We start from the raw sequence: 24,615 nt of genomic DNA on the forward strand, positions 1-24,615 counted from the left end.
GATGTGCCATATCAAAAATTGTAGACTGCAGCTCCTAATGCAATGCTTAGAATTTTACACACTTACCTACATTTGCTATAAAAGTTGAAAAGTTAAAATCATTTACACTTCATCTCTAGAAGCAAGAGTAAAACAAAGAATGAGAAAGAAGGAAACAGATTAGAAATCAGTGAAATAGAAAACGAAGCTAAAGAAAAACAAAGCTAAAAGCTGGTTCTCTGAAAAGTTTAAGAAAACTGACATACCCCCAGTAAGACATTAATAAGAGAAAAAAGTAACATCAAGAATGAAAAGTATAGTATCATGGGAGATTCTACAGTGAAAAGATGTGATGATACAATGAACACATCAATCTGAAAATTTGAATAAGGACAAATTCCTCAAAAAAACTGACAAATGGAAAATCTAGAGAATTTCTTCTGTTAGTGGAAATTGAATCAATTATTAAAAGCCCTTACACAAAGAAAATATAGAACCAGTGAGTTCTTTCAAACATTTAAGGAAGAAATTACCTCAATTTTGTACAAATGCTTCCAGTAAATAAAAAAAAGGAATACTTCCAAACTAAGTCCAACCTAACCATGTTACCAAAAACCTGACAAGGACATCACAATATACAGGAAGGTGACTTTCAATATATGCAAAAGATAATACTACCAAGTGAGATTAATTCTCCATGTATGCAAATGAGATTTAACATTTGAGAAATCAGTCAGTGTAATTTGCCACATTAATTTTTGTAAAGGGATGAAAATGTAGTTATCTCAACAGATGCAAATTGGAAAAAGGATTTGATGAAATTCAACAGCCATTTATGATAAAAACTTAGTAAACTGTGAATAGAACTTCTGTAAACTGATGCATAGTCTACAGCAGACATAGCTAGTGATAAAATACTGAAAGTTTTGCCCTTGAGAAGAATGACACAAGGATCCCTACAATCACTACTTCTATTCAACATTATACTAGAGATTCTTGCCATATATAATGCAAGAAAAAGAAATGAAAGGCATAAAGACTGAAAAGAAAGAAAATAGCCATTTGCAGATGATTACGTACATAGAAAATCTAAATGAATTTACCGACTACTTAGAGTTAGTAGGTAAATTTAATAAACTGCTTACAACTTCACTCAAAAGTCACTAATTTATATATCAAAACCAAATAGAAAAGGGAATTTATGAAACGATATTTAAAATAACATTGAGAACATCAAAGAGCTAGGAAATCTAAAGAGAGATGCATAGAGATGTTTATGTCTACACTGAAATACACAAAATCTTTTTCTATAAATTAAAGAACTAAACAAATAGAAGGATATTCCATTTTTGCAGATTGGAAGATTCAAAAATATGAAAATAGTTCTCTCCAAACTAATCGAGACATTCAACCCAGTCTGATTCTTGTCAATTTTTTATAAATGTGTTTTAAGTTACGTTGATAGAGGTAGTTTCATGATTCTCAGAGAGGCAGAGCAGACATTTTGAACTTTTCCTTTAGCGGCTTCAAAGAGGGTAACTGCCCATAGGTAATCAAGCCAGCAAAAGAAGAAGGTAGCACTTGAACCAATGAGATGCTTTTTTGACATTTTTCTCTCTCCTCCGCTCTTCCACCAGACTGCTCCAGTCCTGTTCTCCTGGCTGTATTCTTCCTCTTAAGACCCCAGCACTGCGGAAGGTATATTCTAGGATTTAACTTACCTCAAAGTCCACAGCTGTGTGTGTGTCTATGTGTGCACACTATATATTACAGAAGTTTTATTCATTAAATAAAGCCCTTGGGGCACCTGGGTGACTTAAGTAGGTTGAGTGTCCGACTCTTGATTTCAGCTCAGGTCATGATCTCAGGGTTGTGAGATTGAGCCCGTGTGGGGCTCCGCCCTGGGCATGCAGCCTGCTTGGGATTCTCCCTCTCCCTTTGCCCCTCCCCCACTCCCTGCTCTCTTTCTCTCATCAGTCAATCAATCAATCAATCCCTTGAATTTAAACTTGGAAAAACTTTAACATGCAGCACTGGGCTTATAGGCTGATTGTCAGCAACTACTTTGAGTCCTACTGTAAACCTAGGGCTGTTCAAGGGACCCTCTGGAAGTGTGGGCCTAAACATTTAACTGAATATTTATAGTTAGCTTTGTAAAAAAACAAAGCACTTCCAGCTATCACCAGGAATTAGGGCCCATTCTAGAGCAAGCCCAAATTATTTAGGATCCTGTAAAGACTTCATGTGATAAAGACAAAAATCTCCTAGCATGAGGGAGTTGAGTGGGTTGTGTTAGTTGCAAATTCTTTTGGTTACCCATTGAATAAGTCTTTTCTTTCCTCACTACTTCCCTTTGTTTGAGCTAAATTTAATTTCAAAGGGAATTTTTTAAAGCCTATAATCTTATTTGGGCTAAGCTATTATCTGAAAAGGCTACTCATAAAATAATGTGCCCAGAGCTGTTCGGGTTGCCCCAATGTCAGCCAATTCTGTTGAAATCACATGGAAGTCGTCAGTGCCCAAATAATATTTGAAGTATGATATGTAATAAATGTATGGTTTTCAAAAGTTTTAGACATAATACCTGTTGGCAGTGGGGATGGAGCACTCGGGATGCACTGAAAGGCCTGGGGAGGCCTGGCCTGGGAACAAGGGAACTGGGCGACTTGACAGCCGTCCTCACATCCTGGAGTGGGAAGGGATTAAAGTGACAGTTCTCATCTGTGCCTTTAGGGAGAATGGGGACCAAAGGCTGAGATTCATAGGCAAGCAGGTTGCTGCTCAAAAATATAAGGAAGTCATTTTATAGTCAGAATAGTTCAAAATGGAACGTGGGACCCCATGATTTCTCACTGAGAACACATTCAAAGCAAAAACTAGATGACCGCCTGCCTCTTAAGCATATATTTTTAATTATTTTATTATTATGTTCAATTAGCCAGCATATAGTACAACATTAGTTTTTGCTGTAGTGTTCAAAGATTCATTAGTTGCGTATCATACCCAGTGCTCATCCCAACACATGCCCTCCTTAATAGCCATCACCCAGCTACCCCATCCCCCAACCCACTCTCTTCTGTCACCCTCAATTTGTTTCCCAGAGTCCAGAGACTCTCATGGTTTGTCTCCCTCTCTGATTTCTTCCCATTCAGTTTTCCCTCCCTTCCCTTGTTGCCCTCCGCACTATTCCTTATGTTCCACATGTGAGTGAAACCATATGATAATTGTCTTTTTCTGCTTGACTTATTTCACTTAGCATAATCCCCTCCAGTTCCATCCATGTCGATGCAAATGGTGGGTATTCATCCTTTCTGATGGCTGAGTAATATTCCATTGTGTATATGAACCACATCTTCTTTATCCCTTCATCTGTTGAAGGACATCTTGACTCCTTCCACAGTTTGCCTATCATGGACATTGTTACTATGAACATTGGGGTACATGTGGCCCTTCTTTTCACTACATCTGTATCTTTGGGGTAAATACCCAGTAGTGCAATTGCTGGGTCATAGGGTAGCTCTATTTTTAATGTCTTGAGGAGCCTCCATACTGTTTTCCAGAGTGGCTGCACCAGCTTGCATTCCCACCAGGTGTAGGAGGGTTCCCCTTTCTCCACATCCTCGCCAACACTTGTTGTTTCCTGTCTTGTTAATTTTTGCCATTGAAACTGGTGTAAGGTGGTATCGCATTGTGGTTTTGATTTGTATTTCCCTGATGGCCAGTGATGTTGAACATTTTTTCATGTGTCTATTAGCGATTTGTATGTCTTCTTTGGAGAAATGTCTGTTCATATCTTCTGCCCATTTATTGACTGGATTATTTGTTTTTTGGGTGTTGAGTTTGAGACATTCTTTATAGATTCTCTTAAGCATATTTTGAAGAGGAATCTCTTTTGGGGAAAGATATTGGTTGAAATCATCTGTAAAACCTTTTCTAACTCTCAGCCTTAAGCTCCTGAAGGCCTTGAGGTAAGTGAGATCTTCCACTTGGAGAGATAGAGCCCTGTTTGTATGATCTGCAGGGAGCAAAGAAAGCTCATGCCCTAGTCCGGCCGCTCTGCAGTTGAGACCCATGCAGCGTCTTTTGCTGACAATAGCTCGTGTCCTGTGCTCTCAGCTCCCTACCCGGGGTCTTTATTCCTGCTTCCTGCTCTCCCATCCTCCTGAATATGATGTTACTTTTGTGTGCTGTATTCATAGATATACAAAAATCTATTTATTTTATTTTTAGAATTTTATAATATACATTAGATATTTCTGTAAAAGGTATTCCCTTTTTCCAAAAGGTCTGCCTACTGTCTTTTCTATTTTCCTCAGAGCAAGAAGCAGTAATTACTACTCTCATAAGTAAGCTACTCCATTGTATTGGACGGTAAATTTATCTTTGTGTTTCAAGGCTTATCATCTCCCCATAACTCCCTTTCCTTCCCGTGAAGTCTCACTGCACTTGTTCCACAGTAATACTGTGCTCTGCTCAAATTCAAAGAGGATTTTGGGTACTGATTTAGTAGCAGCGTCTACTGGCACAAACCTTCTATTTATTCATAACTGCAATAATAGAAATGAAAGCTACTTTACTGAAAAAGGAACTCAGGAATGAGATCATTAAATATAACTAAATACATCTTAAATATAAGTGTCATGTATTCCCTGGTTAGTATTAGGTATACAGCCAACTATCCTGAACTCTGGTCTCAGAGAAAAAGGTCAGAGAAAATTACAAGCAAGGTGTTTCATATTATCAGGTCCATTTTTAAAACAATGAGATCCTTTGGACCAATTACATCTTTTTTACCGGAGATTTCCGTTGGTCCTTTTGTTGGTAATCCACTTATGTCTGTACCTGCATAGTCTACTTTGCCTTTGTTTTCATCACGGGATTCTCGAAGAGCTTTTCTGGCCACATACGACTAACAGAGGGAGATATCAGAGGGTATAAGTGTCACTCTGGGAATATTTCATAGATCCAGAGCAGAATTGGAACGACAATGCAAGAAATATACACCATTCTCCCAGGCTTGAGTTCCTGAACCACACGCAGGTGGTAAAAACCACACTTCTGGAGGGAGCTTGATTTTTGTATATTTTAGAAAAAATGGTTTTTTATGGCTGTATATTTTAGACAGCTTTGGGTTACATTGTATGCATTTCTTTGTAACTCAGTTCAATACCAGTGACATCCACTATACCAGATAATACAGACAAAACAGAAGTTAAAAAATACTTCCTGTCCTTGTGGAGCTTACAACCTAGTACTATCAGAAGCTGGCTGGCCCTCAGGGAGTCCTATTTTTACATTTGGAAAAGTCAGATTTGATTAAATACCATTTTTTCCCCAGGAATGATAGAGGAATTTTCCTGTATACAAAGTTTGAGAATAGAAGCAAATGTTCATATTGAAACTAAAATAGTATGACTTGCATTTTTCCAAAAAGTGGATAATTTAAAAAATAGCCAGTTTGTTGTATGTATACAAAAGGCATCATAATTATTTAACTACTGCTCAATGGTTTGTACAAATACGCGTTGGTAATGTATTAATCAAATGTTACAAGGATCAGAATGGCCAGTAACACTAATTTATCTAATACATACTGGCAGGGCACTAAAATAGGCTGGAAATTCTCCCACGAATCAATGCCAATTAATGTATGTGCTGTGTAAAGTGAAAATTCTTTAGAACTTCTGGTTCTACAGTTAAGTATATTGGCCTACCTGCTCAAAAAGGGTCAAACTAGACTTCTGAAATTTATAGGTTTTTTTTTTTCCCTACATGCTTTTGGCCATGGTCTGTCTAGCTCATTATGCACACACACATATATATGTGTATTTTTTATTTCTTTAAAATATACCATTTCATTCACTGGAGTTCATAGATACGTTGGAAATGTCCCCATTGTTAACTGCATTTTTATACACTAGTAGAGTTAAATTCCAATATGTATTTAAAGTAGAACCCTATCTGCTCACTATCTACTGATAGTATCAATAATCACAGGGTCTAAAAAGGAGGACATAAAAAAAGAAAAAATTTCAAATTTCTACTTGTTTTATTCTGGGCATTGTGCTAGGTATTTAATTCTATTTATTTTAGTTCATTGAACAACTCTGTGATATGAAAAAGAGGGAATTCGCTTCATTAAATACACTGTCCAGCAGGCCAAGATCTGTGTCACACTCTGCCCCATGTCATGCCCTAGAAAATTGTTCAGTCAGGATTTGAACACAGTCGGCTTCCTGTATCTGTGCTTATTTCACTATCCTGTTATTTAGGGCTCCCAATTATGTATAGTAGTACTTTATTTTTTCTTAGAAAACAGACATATCTCACATTGTCACCAGGAAATCCAAGATCAAGGTGTCTGCAAATTCCATGTCTGGCGAGAACCCTCTTCCTGGTTTCCAATCAGACATTTTTTTGCCATACTTTCACGGTGGAAAGAGAAATGTCATTTTTTGAGAGCCTATTATAGACCAGATCATCGTGAGCACTTTTCAGGATTAGGTCATTTAGGCCACACATCATCATAGATAACACAGTCATGATCTTTTCTGACAGATGCGGACACTTAGGGCCAGTGACATTGCCTTGCCCAGTGCAAAAGTGGTAGAACTGAGCTCACCCCGGCAGCTGGGCCTCAGAGTCTGCACACTTACCCATTACGCTCTAAGTTCATCCCTCAAAGAACTTTAAGAATGTATTTTGACTCAGGTCATGATCCCAGGGTCCTAAGATCGAGTCCCGAGTCGGGCTCCCTACTCTGCAGGGAGTCTGCCTCCCCCCTGCCCCTCCTCCCACTCATTCTCTCAATCTCAATCTCTCTCTCTCTCTCTCTCAAATAATAAATAAAATCTTTTTTAAAAATGTCAAAGAAAAAAAAATGTACTTTGGTTGGTGGCTGTGGTCGGTTCAGCAGTCAGTTCCTACAGGGTGGTCCATAGATGCGGGGAAGGACCTGGGAAGGCAGACCAAGAGCGCAGTGCCCTGGAAGCCCCGGGGAGAGAGGTCAGCAGTGTCAGGTAAGGAAGAAGGTCAGATGACATGAAGACTGACGGGTGATTCTGATGGCCTCCCGTCGGCAAACCTCTGCCCCAGAGATGTGGGAGAAGGACCTGGCCGCGGGGAAAAGGATTGCTCAGTGTGCTCAGGGCAGCTGAAGTTCAAAGCCAGAATGGTGTCGAGGCACAGATTTGTCTGATACTTTCCAGCAGGAAAGGACAGCGTGAGCAGAAGGCTGGAATTCTCCAGGAGTCGGCATTTTTTTAGTGGAGACGCTGCAAAAAGGGACCAGGTTGGAAGGAGCTGAGGGTTCTCGTTTGAGAAAGCATGGACCGTGGGTCCAGACTGGATAGGAAAGAGAAGAAAGTAAGCCTGGGAGAAAACAGTCAATGGGGAGAATGGTGTTTTTGACTTAAAACTGAACTCTTCAAGCTGAATTGGACGGGATGAATGTTGTAGCGCATTTATGAGTTGATCAGATAAGAAGGCATCTGAGGCATTTAATGGGATATATTCTCACTATGGGTTGAATGTAACTGAAAATAGATTGAGTTGGCAAAAGCCTTTGGATTCAGAACACACCTGCATTTGGTTGGTGCGTAAACTGGTGTAGCTTTTCTGAGGTTGATTTATCAAAATTTGCCTCTTGAAATCATGACATCTTTGATCCAACAATTTCACTCCCCTGAATTTGTCTTCTGGAAATACTTGCTGAAATTTTCATAAAAGTAATTTTACAGAAACAAGTTTTTTTTTAACTAAATGTGTTTTTAAAAAGAACCAAAACAAAAACTAGTGTGTTTTGCAGTTGTTTATTACATTAATTTAAATACACACTCATATTGTAACTTTACCATTTCATTCAAAGTGTACCTTTAATCTTTTAATATAATTTTAGGGATAGGTATTTCTATTGAATAGGTAACAGTTTTTATCTAAAGCAGAAAGGAGTATTCACTAATTCCTGTGCATCTTTTAGACTGAGAATACTTGTTTAAAAAAATTATATAATTTCTCCATTGTTCTGAGAGTGAGTCCATCTGTCAACTCGGGCTTTTTGTCAAGGGCTTCCCGAGTTTGATTTTGATATTTAAAGTGCAACCCTTTTCTTTTCTTTTCTTTTCTCTTCTTTTCTCTACTTTTCTCTTCTCTTCTTTTCTTTCTCTTCTCTCCCCTCCCCTCTCTCCTCTTCTCTGTGACATTATATACCTGCTTGCAGACCAAGAACTCAAAACATCATTCCTCCCTCAAGATGAAAAATGTCTGAAAAACCCCTGATTGACTTCTAAAATCTAATTAGACTTGTAATTCTGCCTGTAGATAGACTACTTCTTGCAAGGCCTTTTAATGAGAGAAATGGCAGATACCAGAAATGTAAATTAAGACCAGTTTTGCAAGTGTTCTTCTATAGAATCTGGAATATCACCATTTTGCCAATGGTGAAACCATCCAAGGGAGGTTAAGCAATGTCATTTTATCACGATGTGAACCCAGGCCAGTCTGACTTCTAAGACTGTGGTAGTTCTGCTATCTCATAATAGAGTGTACACTACAAGAAATGTTGATCAGAATACATAGCTAAGATAAATTGAGAATTTATTAGGTCAGGTACTGTTCCATTTACTTTGCCTCTACCTCTCAACAAACTTTAGTGAGCTCTCTATGGATTTATGAGGTTATACATCTCTGAACTCAGTCAAATGTGGCTATTAATTAAATGCCCTTCAAGTTGGGTCTGTAAAAAATTAATTGACATTCTTTCCTTTATTCAGAAAACAACAGGTTTCTGGCCTTGGACCAAGATGCTCTTTAAAAAAAAATCAGTAAATATCCAGATCTTGCTCAACTTCAAATTCTTGAATTGCTTTCAGAGCACTGAGAACATTGCCCTCAAAACATGAAATGACATTCTATATGCCTCTTGAGTGACATCATTACATTTTATGTTTTGAAACTTATAAATACAACATGCCAATTGAAAATTTTTTTAATTCTATTGATTATTTTGCTCCCACAAAATGCTCTTTTAATCTATTTTCAATAACGTACAGTTGTCAAATTGGTAAGTATAATCAGTAAGAAGCAGTTTTACCTTCTAGAGTGGAACTAAGTGTGTATTTATAGAAATAATATTTCTGACTACAGTGGTTAAGAAAAAAACTCCAATATAAGTTATATACTTGTAAAAAGAGATGACAGGATTATTTTTAACAGTTGTCCCCTGTTAGCCATAAGCTTCTATCCTCCAAATGGCAATTGACAGCTTCATTTTCAAATATTTTCTATAATAGGCTAGCAACTATATTTATGTATCTTTATAACAGAATTATAATATTTACCAATGTCAGGCATCTGGATTGCATAAAGATGCACCTAAGCCTGTTTCCGAATCATGTGGTTTAGTTAAATCTCATTAGTTGGATTTTAAAATATGTTGCTAGTTTGTCTTTTGGCACTTGGTCTTTGACATATGTAAATTTTAAATTTCCAATCAAATTTAGTGCTCACAACTTAAATATTGTATGTAACGGTGAATAAATTCAGAACTAGATTACAGATTAAAAAATCAAACTACGTGTACAACAAAGCTGAAATATTGGGAGAGGATGAACTCCTAGTGAATTAAAGCCATCAAATCTTACTCCGAATAGTGTGGCTTCTTTGAACCTCACAATTCAAAGACCAGATTAACTGTATTTTTTTTAATTGTCAAGTGACACAAAACTGTCAACAACTGAAATACAGGCATAAAAACAAATACAGTACAGTTTTAAGCTTTTTTACAATTATAGAAAACATTTAGAACTTTGTTATGTCTTTATATCAGTTATATATATTATATATAATATATCAAATATATATAATTACATGTCTTCATATCTGAACAGCTCACAAATTGTTAACTAGTACAGAGATCAGATTAATTTAAGCTTGTTTTTGAATAGGTGAGTAAGGCATCTTACTTAGAGTATGATATATGGTTTAGAGCAGGGCAGCAAGCTGTGACCCACAGACCACATCTGGTCTGCCACCCATTTTTGTAAGTAAAATTTTGTTAGAACACAGTCATACCATTCATTTACATTGTGTCTGTGGCTGCAGTGTCAAAGCTGAGGAGTTAGGACTGAGCTCCATGGCCCGCAAGGCCTAAAATATTTCCTATCTGCCCCTTTACAGAAAATAGTTTGCTGACCCCTGAATATGATGAATGGGTCAGACTGTGAGTTGAATCTTTCAGTTGCTATTCCAGTAAGTGCTGTTTTTACCTACAGGAGTTCTCTCTTCTGGCTTTTAACTGATGTGTCTAAACGAGAGCCAAGATAGCCTAAATGTCCACATTAGTCCGTTCATATCGTATTTACCTCTAGTAAATGTTTTTATGACCTTGTTATAGCCATACATATGTATAATATATATTGCATATGCAATATATATATGCATGTTGCATTTTTGCAACCTATTTCGAGGACTCATGACTCCTCTGAAATCATGGTCTCTTAGGTTTTTTTTTCAAGTCTGTGAGCCATACACTTGGTTTTCAGTATTTCAAATCACACTTCCTTTGGCTGTGAGATGAAATACATTTCATGGGAAGTTATATTATAGTTCTAAATAGCATTAAGAACCAGAGGGAAAAGAATAGCCCACTCTCCTTGTTCTGGAGTTTTGATTTTAGTCCTCACTGTGTGAAATATACTTAAGATTACTTAAGGAAACCTAATAGAAAAATCATGGTAGCTAACATTTACTGAACCTCCATTACGTGCCAGGCACTGGTGGGTACTCTATATACATTCTCTCATTTTATCCACATATGCATAAGAAACAGGTTGGTGTGTTATCTACATGTTACAAAAGAGGAAACTAAGGCTTAGTTAAGACACTTGCCCAAGACCACACAACCAGTAATTGACAGAGCCAGGACTCAAAGTATAGAATTGTGAGATTACGAAGTCAGGGCTCCTAATCTTACCATTAAATAATAGATGTGAGTATTTCTGTACTTCAGTATACCTTCACATGTCTTCTAGCATGTCAATACAACCAAGCCAGAGAATATAATGGAATTACCCAGTAAATGGACGTCTTTGTCTCCTCTCACTGGTAAATGGCAATGGGAGAATCATTCCTTGCTGTCATTCCTTCCTTCTTGCCTGGTCTTCCTGTCCATTCCCAGCACCCTAACCTGTATAATCTGAGACAAGCAGGGAAATCCTGCCTTCGGGGTCCATGGCATCTCATCCTACTTAGAATCCTAAGCCTGTTGACACTTGCCAGCTTCTGAAGGCCATTGAAGAAGAAGAGATACTGCTTTTTCTATTGTGGAAATCACTAACTGGAAGGCAACTTATTACAAATTGGTAGGGTGATCTGCCTTTTGGAAAAGAGCAATGGTGTCGAGCTTAGAAGCCCACTGACTACCAGCAGCCTTTGTTGGCTAGGGAACTGTGTGGGTGTGTGAAAACCGGTATCTGCGGGGTTGGGGAATTCTAGATAATCTGGCTTCAGGACTTGAAGACTATTACAAAGAGGAGAGGGCATTTAAAGATATTGCTTATGGTGCACATTTGGGTAATGCACATTTAGGGATACCGAGATGGATAAAGCGTGTTTCCTGTGATGAATTTTCAATCTAGAGACCTCAAAAGCAAATAGAATAAGACCCTCTCTTCTGTAGCTCACTTACTTGAAAAATGGTACTATGGCTTCCTTCGGCCCAGCCAATAGATTGCCTCTTATGTTTGTGAACTCTGGAGTTTATTTCAGGAATGTATGGATGGTCCTGTAACATAGAATCTATTCACATAATTGTATTTGAGGTTGGGGTGGGGTGGCAGCCTAAATGTCTGCATCATACTTAATGGACGAACAACACCAAAGGTGTCCCCATAGAAACGTAATAAGAACACCTGTCACTACTACTGTTTACCATTGAACATTGTACTAGAAATATTGGCTGATACACTTAAGCAAGAGAAAGAATGTAGAGGTAAAAAATTCAGCAAGGACAAGATAAAATGATCACTATTTGTGGATGAAATCTGATTGTAAACTAAAACTTCAAAGAGAATCACCGACAAAGGACAAAGAGTAAGAGAATCTGGTAAGATGATCCGGTATAGGAAAAGGATCCTAAGTTAATGAGTAGCACCTAACAGCTATCTTGAAGTGGGATCACTGACCCACCTGTTGATAATTGTCTGTGGTAAGGGGTCACCACACAATTGGCTGTTTTGTTTAGATTTTCCTTTTTTTTTTTTAAGATTATTTATTTATTCATGAGAGACAGAGAGAGAGGCAGAGAGAGAGGGAGAAGCAGACTCCCCACTGAGCTTGGAGCCTGATGCGGAACTTGATCCCAAGACCCTGGGATCATGATCTGAGCCAAAGGCAGATGCCTAACTGACTGAGCCACCCAGGCGCCCTTGTTTAGATTTTCTGATTCAAAAACGAAATGTTTAGCCTCCCAACTCTGAAAATTCTCAAGTCCGTGTCCTCAAATTACCCAACAGAATCTTCCTGAACCAATACAGAGAATAAGGTAAGCTAATTAAGCATTTTTCCTAAGCAGCCCATTAAACAAACAAGCAAACAAAAAAACACCTCAGTGCAAGTTTCAGCATGTTTATCATCTGAAGGCAACCTCAGTTGGTTCCTGCCCCTATCATAGTGGTGGTCCCACCAAAGACTTGTCCACGTATGTGATTTGGGTGTTTTGAGCACTTTCAAAGAAAAAGCAACTCCCCAGGCAAGGTGGTTGTAGCTATTTCAGTAATCATTGTGCATATGTCTCCTGTAATAATACTTAAAATCAGATGACGCTGACCCAGTTAGAGCTAAGGATTAAAGAAATCTGCTTAGAATTGAATTGGGTCCCCTGGAGCAACCGCCAAGAGAAATGCATTCCACAGAATGCCCTTCAGAGAACCTCTCGTTAGCCAGACTACAAAGCTTTGATTTCTTACAACTATACAACGGCCTGGATTTCGTTTAAACACAGATGTAATATGTGTTCACACATGTTCACAGCATATTTGTTTTAGTCTTTCCTTTTTCCTGGACAACATATTGTGCAGAACTCAGCTGTTTGTAGCTCTACCCTACAATAAAAATAAAAGGCCGTATAATTTTAATACAAATTTTAGACACTCTGGATAGTTCCTTTGTGTGATTTTTATATAACCTCCAATACATCAGAATTATGAAAAAGTTAAAGCATTGCCTTTTAAACTAGAACCAGTTTTTGACTATAAGCTTTTAATTTGAAATTCCAAAAAAACCAGCAGCAGAGTCTGTTACTCCTCCCATCAACCAGAGGGGATAGAATCTGCCCAGAAATCTATCTGTGCTTTCCCTAACTGCTGCCAATTCTGCATTTATCCTTCTATCTATGCGTTTGTTTCTATGTTGGATTTAATGTTATCTTTCATTACTGTGTTTTGTCTATAATGTGTTCTTAATACACGTCCCCTGCCAGATTTGTTTATATCAGTACCATCCATTGTAGACTAAAAATTCTCAGAAGGTAGGATTTTTAGCACCATGGTCTTGAGCCTTGGCCTTGATTTAACACCAAAGCCTTGAGCCTTGCATTGAACCCACTTGGGGCAGTTTGGACGTTGCCCCCAAAGGTTCCAATTCAACAGATGTGGGGTGGACCCATTCTGCAATATTTTGAAAAGGCTTTCCTGGTAATTCTGGTGCCCAGCTAAGAGTTGAGAGGCCCTCTTTTTAATGTTATATCTACTTCTATCATAGTACCCAGCATCCTGGCCTGGCACATAGACAACCCTCGAAAACTGCTTCTGTCCTTTGGTGAACTGGTTTGAGATGGAGCCTCACTTGAGGGGCATTGGCAGTCTTTGCTTAAGTCCAGCAATTGGAAGGAACCAGAATGTTGACAAAGCCACAGCTGCACTTGCCTCCTTTGTGTCACCTGATTATTGATTTAACCCGGACAGGCACAACCTCTTTTGTAAGTAAAAAAATTTTTGTGGGGCACCTGGCTGGCTCAGTCGGTGGAGTGTGTGATTCTTGATGTAAGGGTTGTAAGTTCAAGCCTTGCGTTGGGTGTAGAGATTACTTTAAAAAAATAAAATCTTTAAAAAAACAATTTTACTTAAAAGATTCTGGTTGCTAACTATCTAAGCAGAAAGAATAGGCCTCTGTTGTCATAAAACAACCTTTATATATATGGAGTTCTTTTCCTTGACTTAAAGATGGATAAATAACCATCCATTCCAATAAGAGGTTCATATATAATATCCCAGAGTTGAGTTATATGATCCAGTAAGCTAAAATTCCCAGAGACTGGGGCTCCTGGGTGGTGCAGTTGGTTAAGTGTCTGACTCTTGATTTTGGCTCAAGTGTTGATCTCAGGGTCGTGAGCTCGAACTGTCTGTCGGGCATGAGCTCAGTGCGGAGTCTGCTTCAGATTCTCTCTCCCTCTGCCCCTCCCCACCCCACCCCACCCCCCGCAAATAAATAAATCTTAAAAAAAAAAAATTCCCAATGATTTACCAGTGATGTAATGGAAGTCAGTGTTGTGTTTTCTTGGTATAAATCAGTCCCACCCTTGGTGGCTCATACAACAGCAGTTCGTTTGTAGCAATCCTAAAGCTGCGAGAATTAACTGGACTTAGACAACGGGGCCTGAAGGCAGCCCTGGTCCCCCAGTGGAAGAATGTCCTGTCTTTCTGATCTCCGTGGTGCTTCACAAATTCTAGGTGCATCAGAATCGCCTGGAAAGCTTGTTAAACCTACAGATTCCTAGACCTCACTCCCAGAGATGTTCAAGTGGCTCAACCACAAACAAAGCCTTGGGATCTGCAGGCTTCACAGTGATCCTGATGCAGGGGATGTGACACCTACAGGAAGACTGTAGTGGGTTGTGCTTTGTTTCCTTTTGTTTTTCACTTCCAGTATCTGAAGGAAACTTATGGAAGGACTTAACAACCTAGGCTAGCATGGGAGCGTTCCCATGCTGGGCGTGTATTAAACTGTTTTTCTAACCTGTTTTCTAACAAGTGTATTTATACACCAAAGAACCTCATCCGCCCCTTGGAGACATTTATTCCTGGTTGAAATTCAGTCTCAGAGCCAAGGCTTTCAAACCCAATGAATTAAACTGTCTCACAAAAGCTGTTGGGAGCGTTTTTACAAGTTCTACCCTTTAATCTGAATGAAAATAAAATATAGACTCCACTAAAACAACTTCAAATAGAACTCATCATCTAATCAAGAGAGAATACTGCTAAGTCATCTGACAATATAACAGTTCTCTGTCATGGTAGGCGAGTTGGTAAACAGTGTTGCAAAAATGCTCAACTGAAATGGTGGTTCAGGCTGTGAGGTCTTTGTGGGAGGAGAGGAAAGAGGAGAAGGACCTTTCCAATTGGCTTCCATATCACTGAGATCTTCCCTACTCTGGGCTGAGGTACTGGGACATGGACCTAAGGCAACACCCTTCCCCCATCCGCTCTTTTCTCCCCATTTACCTCCTCTCTCCCTTGCTCTCACATCTTGGTTTCCCTTACTCTTTCTCGAAGGCGTAGTGAAGTCTAGGACCCAGGGCCCTTTGGAAAGGGCTACTTGACCTTTGAAAAAGATGGCGGTGATATATTTACCCACAGGATCTCAGTCCCAGGTCTCATCTTCACGATTGAAAGAGCACAGCAGTTTGTAAAACCAACCCATCTTTTCCTCCTTTTGCATGCTTACAGTAGTAGATAAAGTCTATCGTGATGCTTTCTGAATTGGGGAGGAAATAGGAAATTAGTATCCCGAAACTGAATTGGAACCTCAGACAAGCTGCCAATGTGTGGATGAGTCACCGCAAGGTCTGGGAGCTATTTGCCATCTATCAACGCAGAAGGAGGTTAGAATGGAAATCAGCGAAAAACAAATGACTCAGTTTTCCTTTTTAGAAAATGCTCACTTCCAGTGCCCTGAATTCCCTGTTTCAATAAAAGGGATAAGACCATGACCTGCCAATGGCAGTCCAGGTCGGAGTTAAGGACAGCTTCCTGCATTGGTGTCAAGCAAAGAGATGCATCCCACTCCCCAGTGCACTGGCTAACGTTTTGCAGAAGCTTATGACATTCTGTACCAGGAAGAGGAGATGCAAGTCAAAGGATTCAACCATGTATTTATTTCCTGCTTTGTCAGAGTCTCATGTGGTTGGAAAGAATGAGAAGGTCTGTGTTTCCGTCCCAACTTTTCTATTTACACGCTATGTGACCTTGGCAGGTCATGCAACCTTTCTGAGTGCGTTTTCTCATCCGTGAAATGAGAATGGTATCTGCATCACAGGGCAGCTGGGAAGGGTGAGTTGGTATACCTGAGTCAGTGCACATTTTTAAGCCCTATAAAAATGTGAAATATCTTTGCAACCGTGAAGGTATTTGGAGGGATGGCAGTGGTCACTGGGTCACAGAAATGAGGCAAGGGAGAGGAGAGTGCACTTTGACAGCTTTGGGGGGAAATGATAAATGTTTAAATGGACATCCCCTTTATCACAGGTTTATTTTCCTGTGTATGAAGATGGCCTCCATTATTAAAGCTCAATCATGTCCATCATTGATTTCAAAATGTTAGGTAGCCAGGGTGTCAACAGTAGACATTTCTGACTAAAGTAATAATAGCCACCACTTAATACTCCCTTTAGACCCAATACAGTGATAAGCTCTCTTTTCAGATTATCTCATTTAATCATGGCCCTGTGAGGTAGATGTCCTCAACAGACACTATCACCAACAGCCCTGTGCATTGAGTATTATTATTCCCACTTTACGGATGATGAAACTCATCAAAATTAAACTTTTACAAACTTTCCCAGGGTCATACACTATTAGGCAGTGGGATGGAGTTTCAAACCCAAGTGTGTCTGACTCAGAGGCACGTATCCTTAACCACCAAAATCTTGAAGAGAATGGAAGCCATACTGTTTTCCACTGAATTAGAAGTCCTGTCTCTGTGACAAGCTGGCCTTGACATAAGTTCCTGTCTTTGAAATTGGTGCATGATGGTGAGAATAGTGTAAACATCCGCACACACACACACACACACCTAGCCCCCGTCCACCATGATTTGCTAAGGAGAAGTGGATATAGCTAAGGAGTAGTGGACACTCCAATGAAGAGTCAGAAAGCTTAGGCTCTTCCTCCTGCCTTAGTACTGACTAGCTATGTGTCTGTGAATAAGGAATTTAAACTCTGAGCCTTGATTTCTTCCATGAGTGGAGTCCTACCGTGTATCCAGCCCACCTCACCGTGTGTTGTGAGGCTCAAGTGAGATGAAACATGAACACATTTATAGGTGCTAAAGAAAAGGGAAGGCTTTATTAAGAATCTCTTCAACCAGAAAGAGATTGGGAGGAGCTTTGGTAAGTAGTACAGAAAAATAATCATTAACCCCCTGCCTGTAATAGTCACTCCTCTCATGATGTATTTGCTCATCTAAAGACGTGTCTTTCAAAGCACAGTGTACCTACTGGTGGGACACAGGATTATTTTCAGAGGAGTGTAAAAAATGTATTTTAATAGCTCTATGCTCTCAAGTACTCTAAAAAAATATACAAAACCTGTGATTTCCCTGATTGTTGTCGAGGATTCAGCTAAGCATGAAAAACGAGTCAATTTAAAGTCGACTAAGTATTATTAAGCACAGGTGTCACCCGGATCTAGCAAACACGGTCAAGGTGGAAGGCAGGTGCCTTTAGGAAGCATTGACAAGGCTTTCTGTGTTTGGAAACAGACTTCTCTTGGAGGAGTTCTCTCTGCTTGATCTCTATTGATCTCTTCACATGTTCACCTTCCATCATACTAACGGTAACAAGGCCCCTGGACATTCTTCCCAGAGCTCACCCTGTGCCCACCTCCCCTGCTCTGGCCCAACGCACTCCACACAGAAGGAAATTCGAGCCCAAGGGCTGCTTTATTCCTTCTCTAAGAAATAGGCTTTTTACCCTGTATTACTGAGGGGATCCAAACCCGGATGCACCTTCTGCACAGAGCATGAGTCGAGTTTTAAAATGTGCTTTTGATATCCTCAAAGTCCTGATCCAACATGTTTCTGAGAGAAAGCCTAAGGGCTCTGGAAAAGGTTTATAACAGCCCTACTGGGATTAATTATTCAGTTTAGGCCCTGAGTGTTTACTATTCTCTAGCTGCAATTTAGCTGCTGAAAGTTGGAAGCCAGTGGTAACTATTTTACTGCAAGGTTTGCTTTGTCTTTGATGAAAGGACTTTCACTTAAGATGGCTTCTCCAGGCCTTGAGAAACCAATATTGACCTGATGTGGCCTCTTAAAAAGGCAAAACAGTTTTGTCTGTTAAGGAACTTCAGTGGACCACCTCCTATCTTTCTCCAGATATAATGGAATTATTTAAACAGTGGCTGAGAGAAAAATAAAAAAGCATCATTAAGAAAAAAACCTTCATGTATTTTTCTCGAGGAGCTCCTGGTTTAGCGCATTTTCTCTCATCCTCTTGTTAGCAATATCCGGGTTTTTAAAACCTAGGGCGGTCTAGTGATTCGCCAGCAGTCCACAGCCAAGGGGCAGATCCGAGACCCGAGCCCAGTTCTGTCTGGTTGCAAAGACCATGCTGTGGCAACCTATCTCAGTAGTTACGCTCAACTCTTTTTGGAGTGATATCAAGGCCTAGCGCTTTTGCAAGAATTTCATTTCATTAAGGAGTAAAGAGAAGCAGACTTTGATGAAGCTGTGGGGACGGGAGCCACGTGCACGCCGTTCACGGGGTCTCCGGGAGGGTCGCTAACGGGGGCTGCTTGGTCCCCAGCGCGGCCACGGCTCTCTGTGCTCACTACAACCCCGGAGCAGCGTTCCCGCCGTTCCCACAGGGGCTGACTGGGAGAGGGACAAAGGCGGGCACGCCCCTTCCCCGTCCTCCTTACCCGGCCGGCCCGAAGGCGCAGAGACAGAAGGAAGCGGAGGGCCAGGGGTGCTATGAGTCATTGAGGAGGGGAGCGACAGGGCACCGTCTGAAGGGAGAGATTTCCTCACCCAAGAGAGGGGTTTTTTTCGCCCCTCTCTGACAAATTTAGCTGAAGGAATCCGACAACAAACCACAAGTTTTCTTTTTGGGCTGAGCAGGCAAGATCCATGTGAAGTATTTTCCCACGCGGCTTCTACCACCTCACAGAAGACTGCCTGCCGTAATAGCCATTTTCCTTCTGTTTCCGCCAGGCTCAAGGTCAAACAGCAACTGCAAGACTACGTTGCCTTTGGTCATTGCTTGGCGTTGCCGCTTAGCGGGTGAATGGAAGGGCTCGCCTGCAGCTCCTTCGCCTGTTGCCAGGTTGCCCAGGAGGCAGGCTCTGCCCCTGTCGTTGAAAGCTACGCAGACGCGCGTGGCCCTGGTCTGCAGAGATTGCCATTGCCAACCTCCTGATGGCCAATTCCCCAGGGCGGGCGCCAGCTCCTCCTTAGCCTTGTGAGGAGGCACGCACCTTCCTCACAGGTACCCGGACTCTTGCCGTTACATAGCTTTTTAAATGGATTGCCACAAAGAACTTGTTCTGAATTAGTCCGGGTCCCTGGTTACAAAAATTATTTTTGGCCCCCAAGTGGCTCTTTTCCTCTGTTCTTTAAGCTTGTCATTTAGTTGTGTGGCTTGCCTCTAGCCAGAGCCCTTTGGAATGCCTGGTTCTTGCAGTTGAGTTCACGATGCCCCGAGATCAGAGAGTGGCAGGCCTGGCCCCGGGAGTGAGGTTACTCTGGTGTCCTCAGACACTTTGCACCACCCGCGGCTCAAAACCCAGCTAGAGCTCCCGTGATAACAGCCCAGACTAGTGGAAACACTCGCCAGCATCCCCCAAAACTCTGTTATCTGCTAAGTATTTTGCACTTGATACCCAGAAAAATGTAAAATCTCTGGCCTCTGGTGGGTTTTCTGAACATCAAGTCAGCAAAACTCTAAGCAGCTTTTGAAGCAAATGTATAAAATGTGCTTGGAATAGCAATTGGCCTCCTCACTTTTGGTAATGACTTGACTTTATTTGCTGCTAGAGCAGTGTTCTTCCCACTGGGGTGTGTGCACTGCTCCCCTCCCCTACCTCCCAAAGTCCGCAAAGCCTTTCCAAAGGTACCAGGCAAGATGGTTTACGCAAATACATTGCTAGATCTTTAATTTCCATATGAATCATTTCTCCAAAGTCATCTGCCTTTGGAGGTGGGGGTGTCCGTAGACATTTCATTCAGTCTAAAGAATAAGAAAAAAGTGGAACCAACTCCAGAGATGGGAGCTGGGCTGGGTGTCCAGGAAAGAGAGAAATACAGGGAAACCAACAGGGGGCCTTATGGGGTGCAGCGTAGGTGAGGTGGGGGGTGAGACCCAGAAACTAGGACCTTGTCTTCCTTTGAAAACAGCAGACCTTTGAAGGGGTCCAGTTCACCTGGAGCAGAATTAACTGTAACTGGGAAAAGAAGCTCCAGAAAACATTTCTGTTGATGCTGATTGTTGGTTTAAACTGTTAAGCTGAACTGAATAACAAGATTCTACCTGTGATTTGCCAACTAATTAGATAAATAGAATAGCAGGTGTGTGAGGGGCATTGTCTGTGGTGGGAGGGGGGTTATCCACCACTCATTTGGCTCCCGAGATCTCTACCCATTGTCTATAAGTTACTCTCCCATTATATACCCTCTCTATAAATTGACAATTTCTTAGTCATAAAATATTTTCACATTGTCTCACTTACTCTCTTTATTCTTCCTATGCCCCAGTGAAGACCGGAGCCGCTAGGGTGAGCTCCCCTGTCTCCCAGCCTCGGCTTCCTGAGTCAGTCTGCACCTGCACCTTCCTGGCCTCCTTCCCTGCGGTGTCCATGGAATGCAGAGTGCCCCTTCCCCTGCCCAAGGCTAATTCCACCCCCGCCCCTTCCTGGGGACCCCATCAATCATCCCCCACTAACTTTAGCATCTTTCTTTCAACTGGCTCTTTCCCACACACTAACATGGCCAAACAATCTCTCCTGTCTTCAGGGAAACGGAGACCTGGTTGACCTGATGCTCCCCCTGGCTCCTGTTTCCAACATCTGCCTGCACAGTCAAGCTACGTGTCGGCAGCTGCCGGCTCCCATCTCACTCCTCAGCTCTCTGCTTCGGGGTTCTGCCTCCTTCAAGCCATTCTCCCAGGGCTCAGTCATCAAAGCCAGGGGGCTTTATGCTACCCGCTCTCCTCGAGCCATTTGGTACTGAGGAACAGTTCTTCCTTTCCGTGGCTGCCAGGGCACCCCTCTTTCCAGACCTTTCCCCGTCATCTCTAGTTCATCTAGCTCAGGCTCCTTCACTGAGTTCTGGTCCTTCACCTGCTCTTTAAAAAACAATGATTATTAAAGTATGACAGACATACAGAGAAGTGTACAAATCCTGAGTTTACAGACTGATTTTCACCAGCTGAACACACCCAAGTATCTGGCGCTCAGATCAAAAGAAAAACTGTTTCCAGCACCCTCAGAAATACTCCTTGCACCTGCTTACAGCCGCCTGCCCTCCCAAAGCGCAACCACCATCTTGACTTTGAACGTCAGAGATGTTTTGCCTGTGCTTGAAACTTATATAAATGTGGACTACAAATGCTTTGTGTCAGGCTTTTTTTTTTTTTCCTCAGCATTGTGGATGGGAGAATTAGCCATATTTTTGTAGGTATAGTTTGTTCATGCTTACTGCTATAGGAGCTTTGATGGAGAGAATACCTCACAATTCATGTATCTGTCCTGCTGTGATGGACATTTGGGGAGTTTCCACATTTTACTATTAGAAGGCATGCCGTGATAAAACACTCGTGTGCCTGTTCTTAAACGGTGAGCTCCCTAGATTTCCATTCTAGACCTTTCTATGTGGTCCCTCAGAGTGGCTCTGGAATATTTTTGAGGCAAAGATTGCTTAGGCATGAGAGCAGTGTCTCTCTCCTCTCACTAAGAAAGAAAGCCTGCGGAAATGTTCCAGGTGAATATGTTTTCAAATAGCACTATTTTCATATGCTAAAATTTAGTTATCTGTACACCAGGCGAACAATAATAAAAACCTGAAGTCCAAAATTCTTACAGGAAAGATTAAATTAGTGCCAGCTATGTGCGAGATTCTCAGAGGAGAGATTAAATTAATAAAATATAATTTATTTCTCAGTGTATGGAGCCAACGATTCCATAATACCACTGAATGCTTAAGTTCTATTAGCTTGGTCTTAATTTCTACTCCACAGTAGTGATGGGACCGGGACCTCTTTTATGACACTGTGTAAATGTTTCTAGCAAGGCAAAGGAGAAGATGGGCATCCCTTTTTTGCTGCCGTGAGCGGCCACGTCAAAGCAACATACAGTAGCTCCAAACCCCGAGACTCACTAATGACATCATGTCAAATAAGAGTCAAGATCGAGTAATACATGAAATCAAACTGTAGATATTTTAGGTAAGAGCAAAGGTCTGGGGTTACACTCATATCAAGTCTGTAACGAAATTTTTTGTGCATTTTGCTATTGCTTAGTAATTCAGAAACTTTTTTTAGTATAATCATTCTCAGGAAAAATATAAATTTAAATCTAGCAATTAGTACTTTATAAAAATAGATATTAATTTTATACTATCCTGAGGAGGTAGGGAAACATGCACTACCTCAATTCTCATGATTTCCAATTTTTTCTCCTCCAAAGATATTTTTAAATATGGAGCTTTTCGAGATTATTTTTGTGGAGAAATTCCTCTAGTCAGTGCCAAATGGTTTTGAAATAGTCGTCATTTCTCTCTGATGATAAACTGGTGTTGCTTCCACTTTTAAAAACAAAGGGGGAAAATGTGTTTATAGTTTCACTTTGAGGCTCTTCAGAGAGAATTCTTATAACAGGGAATGGTAAATAAATTTTAAACAGAAAGTTGGTTCAAAACTAGGAATAAATATCAATACCCCACTTGACTCACTGGCCACCAAAGTGTTTGCAGAATCAGCTGATATTCTCCACGTTTGGATAATTAGAAAGAGGTTTAGTCCCAGCGAGTAATGCATAATGACTGATGAGTTTTAAACCTGCCACACAGCAGGGGAGCAGCTGTGTCCCAAGGATGGCCGGAAACTGAGACAGGGCCACCGCTGGGACTCATGCCCCTCGGCCTCGGCCTCTCTGTGCATTCCCTTCATTCCCTTTTTACTGCAGATCGGATTTCTCCCTCTGTGGGGTTCGCAGCCTCGGGGCTCCGCCAGCCCATATGGCGCGGCTCTGGGTGGAGGCGACCTCACACTTGCATGGTTTGGCGTTTGGCGAGCAGAAGTCCCCTTTGTGAGAAGAAAAAGGCACTCCTTTTTCTTGGATGCAGTCCTCTAGCTTGGCCCCGGGGTTCAGTCGGCAGAAGCAAGTGCGATTTCAGCCGGAACTCTGCTCCTCACCTGGGTGCCTTTGCCCGGAGGACCCACTGAAGCTAGGGTCCCCGCACGCCTCGAATTTCTCGTAGCTTCTGTCCGTGTGTACAGGGGCTCATGCTTCCCTCAGGTTCCCCCTGAAATGCCCCCATCTCCATTTGCCAAATGCCCAGCCACTCGGGTCTTCAGCTTTCTCTTTCTCTTCCTAAGAAGGAGCCAACAGAGTGGCGGCCTGCTTTCCTCAACAAAGGGCTTACGTGAATTAAAAGGGATTATGCTTGGCAGGGGGAAACTAGCCTTTAATCCCCCAGAGAAGGACACAGCAGCCCGCGCCAGAGCCAGAGGTGCTCTGAGCGCCATTTAGGACCGTCCAGTCCCTCTGCCGACGGGGGGCTCCGAGGGATCTCCTGTTCGTGCGGTCACCAGCATGGGCTTTGTGAGACAGATCCAGCTTTTGCTCTGGAAGAACTGGACCCTGAGGAAAAGGCAAAAGGTAACAAGTGCAGTCTGTGGTCTCAAAGTGAGGTGTGGAGCAAATCAGCAGTGGAGGGGGTGGGGTGGGGTGGGGGCGGGGAAGGTGAGCTGTCAGTGGGCTCATTGCCATTTAGCACTGAAGCGACGGTTAGGTGACTGCTCCGTGAACCTCTCCGACAAGTGTCCTTCACAGGAAGACCTGTTTCTCTGTCCAGAGATGGACACTTTCCACCTGCAGCCCAGCACGGCCACAGTATGGTCCTCTCTTGCCCTCCTTGCATATGACTCCGTTGCCTGGCCCTCCCTTCCCCCACCCCCTGGCTTTGAACCCTGCCAGTCCAGCCCACAAGCCCTCGAGCGTCCATACGGTGCTGTGGGAAGATCCGAAGCCCTGAAGAACGGGCTCAAAGGAAAACAACATTCTCTAAGAGCCTCCCAGACCAACGACACTATGTTTCATTGATTCTATGAGGTACACGGGGCTTTTCACATTTTCACCTTTCTGACATGGGGATGCAGCTCACACTCAAGTGATAGTTTAACTAGATACATCTGTTTCTTTCCTAGTGTGCAAAAAAATAACAGTGCATCTTGCAATTGAGGGTGTCTTAGATTCAGTGAGATACAATAACTTATCAACCAGCATAGACATTTAACTGAGCCCGCTCAGGGAGCAGATATAAGGGCTGGGCTAGGCCAGGGGTGTAAAAACAAAAGACACAGATTCTACCCTGAACTCACTTCTGGTCTGGCTGGGGAAACCTGAAGTGTTTTGAGACCAGGAGCAA

At 41.7% G+C, this 24,615-nt stretch overlaps 1 protein-coding gene and 1 pseudogene across 1 annotated transcript in view; one reads left to right on the forward strand and one right to left on the reverse strand.

Moving 5' to 3' along the window:
* Positions 1-4,711: 4,711 nt before the first annotated feature.
* On the reverse strand, positions 4,712-4,986 carry LOC148164502 (UPF0729 protein C18orf32 homolog pseudogene; annotated as a pseudogene).
* An 18,794-nt stretch (positions 4,987-23,780) lies between these two features.
* The window catches only part of ABCA4 (ATP binding cassette subfamily A member 4), a 166,462-nt gene continuing 165,627 nt past the window's right edge, over positions 23,781-24,615 (forward strand). The window contains exon 1 of the mRNA XM_088022838.1: positions 23,781-23,846. Coding sequence (XP_087878964.1) covers positions 23,781-23,846 — 66 coding nt within the window. The remainder of the gene's footprint in view (positions 23,847-24,615) is intronic.

Source organism: Eumetopias jubatus, unplaced genomic scaffold (genome assembly GCF_037043125.1).
Source record: "Eumetopias jubatus isolate StellerSeaLion01/CBP00866 unplaced genomic scaffold, mEumJub1_p1.0 scaffold_4, whole genome shotgun sequence".
Lineage (NCBI taxonomy): Eukaryota > Metazoa > Chordata > Mammalia > Carnivora > Otariidae > Eumetopias > Eumetopias jubatus.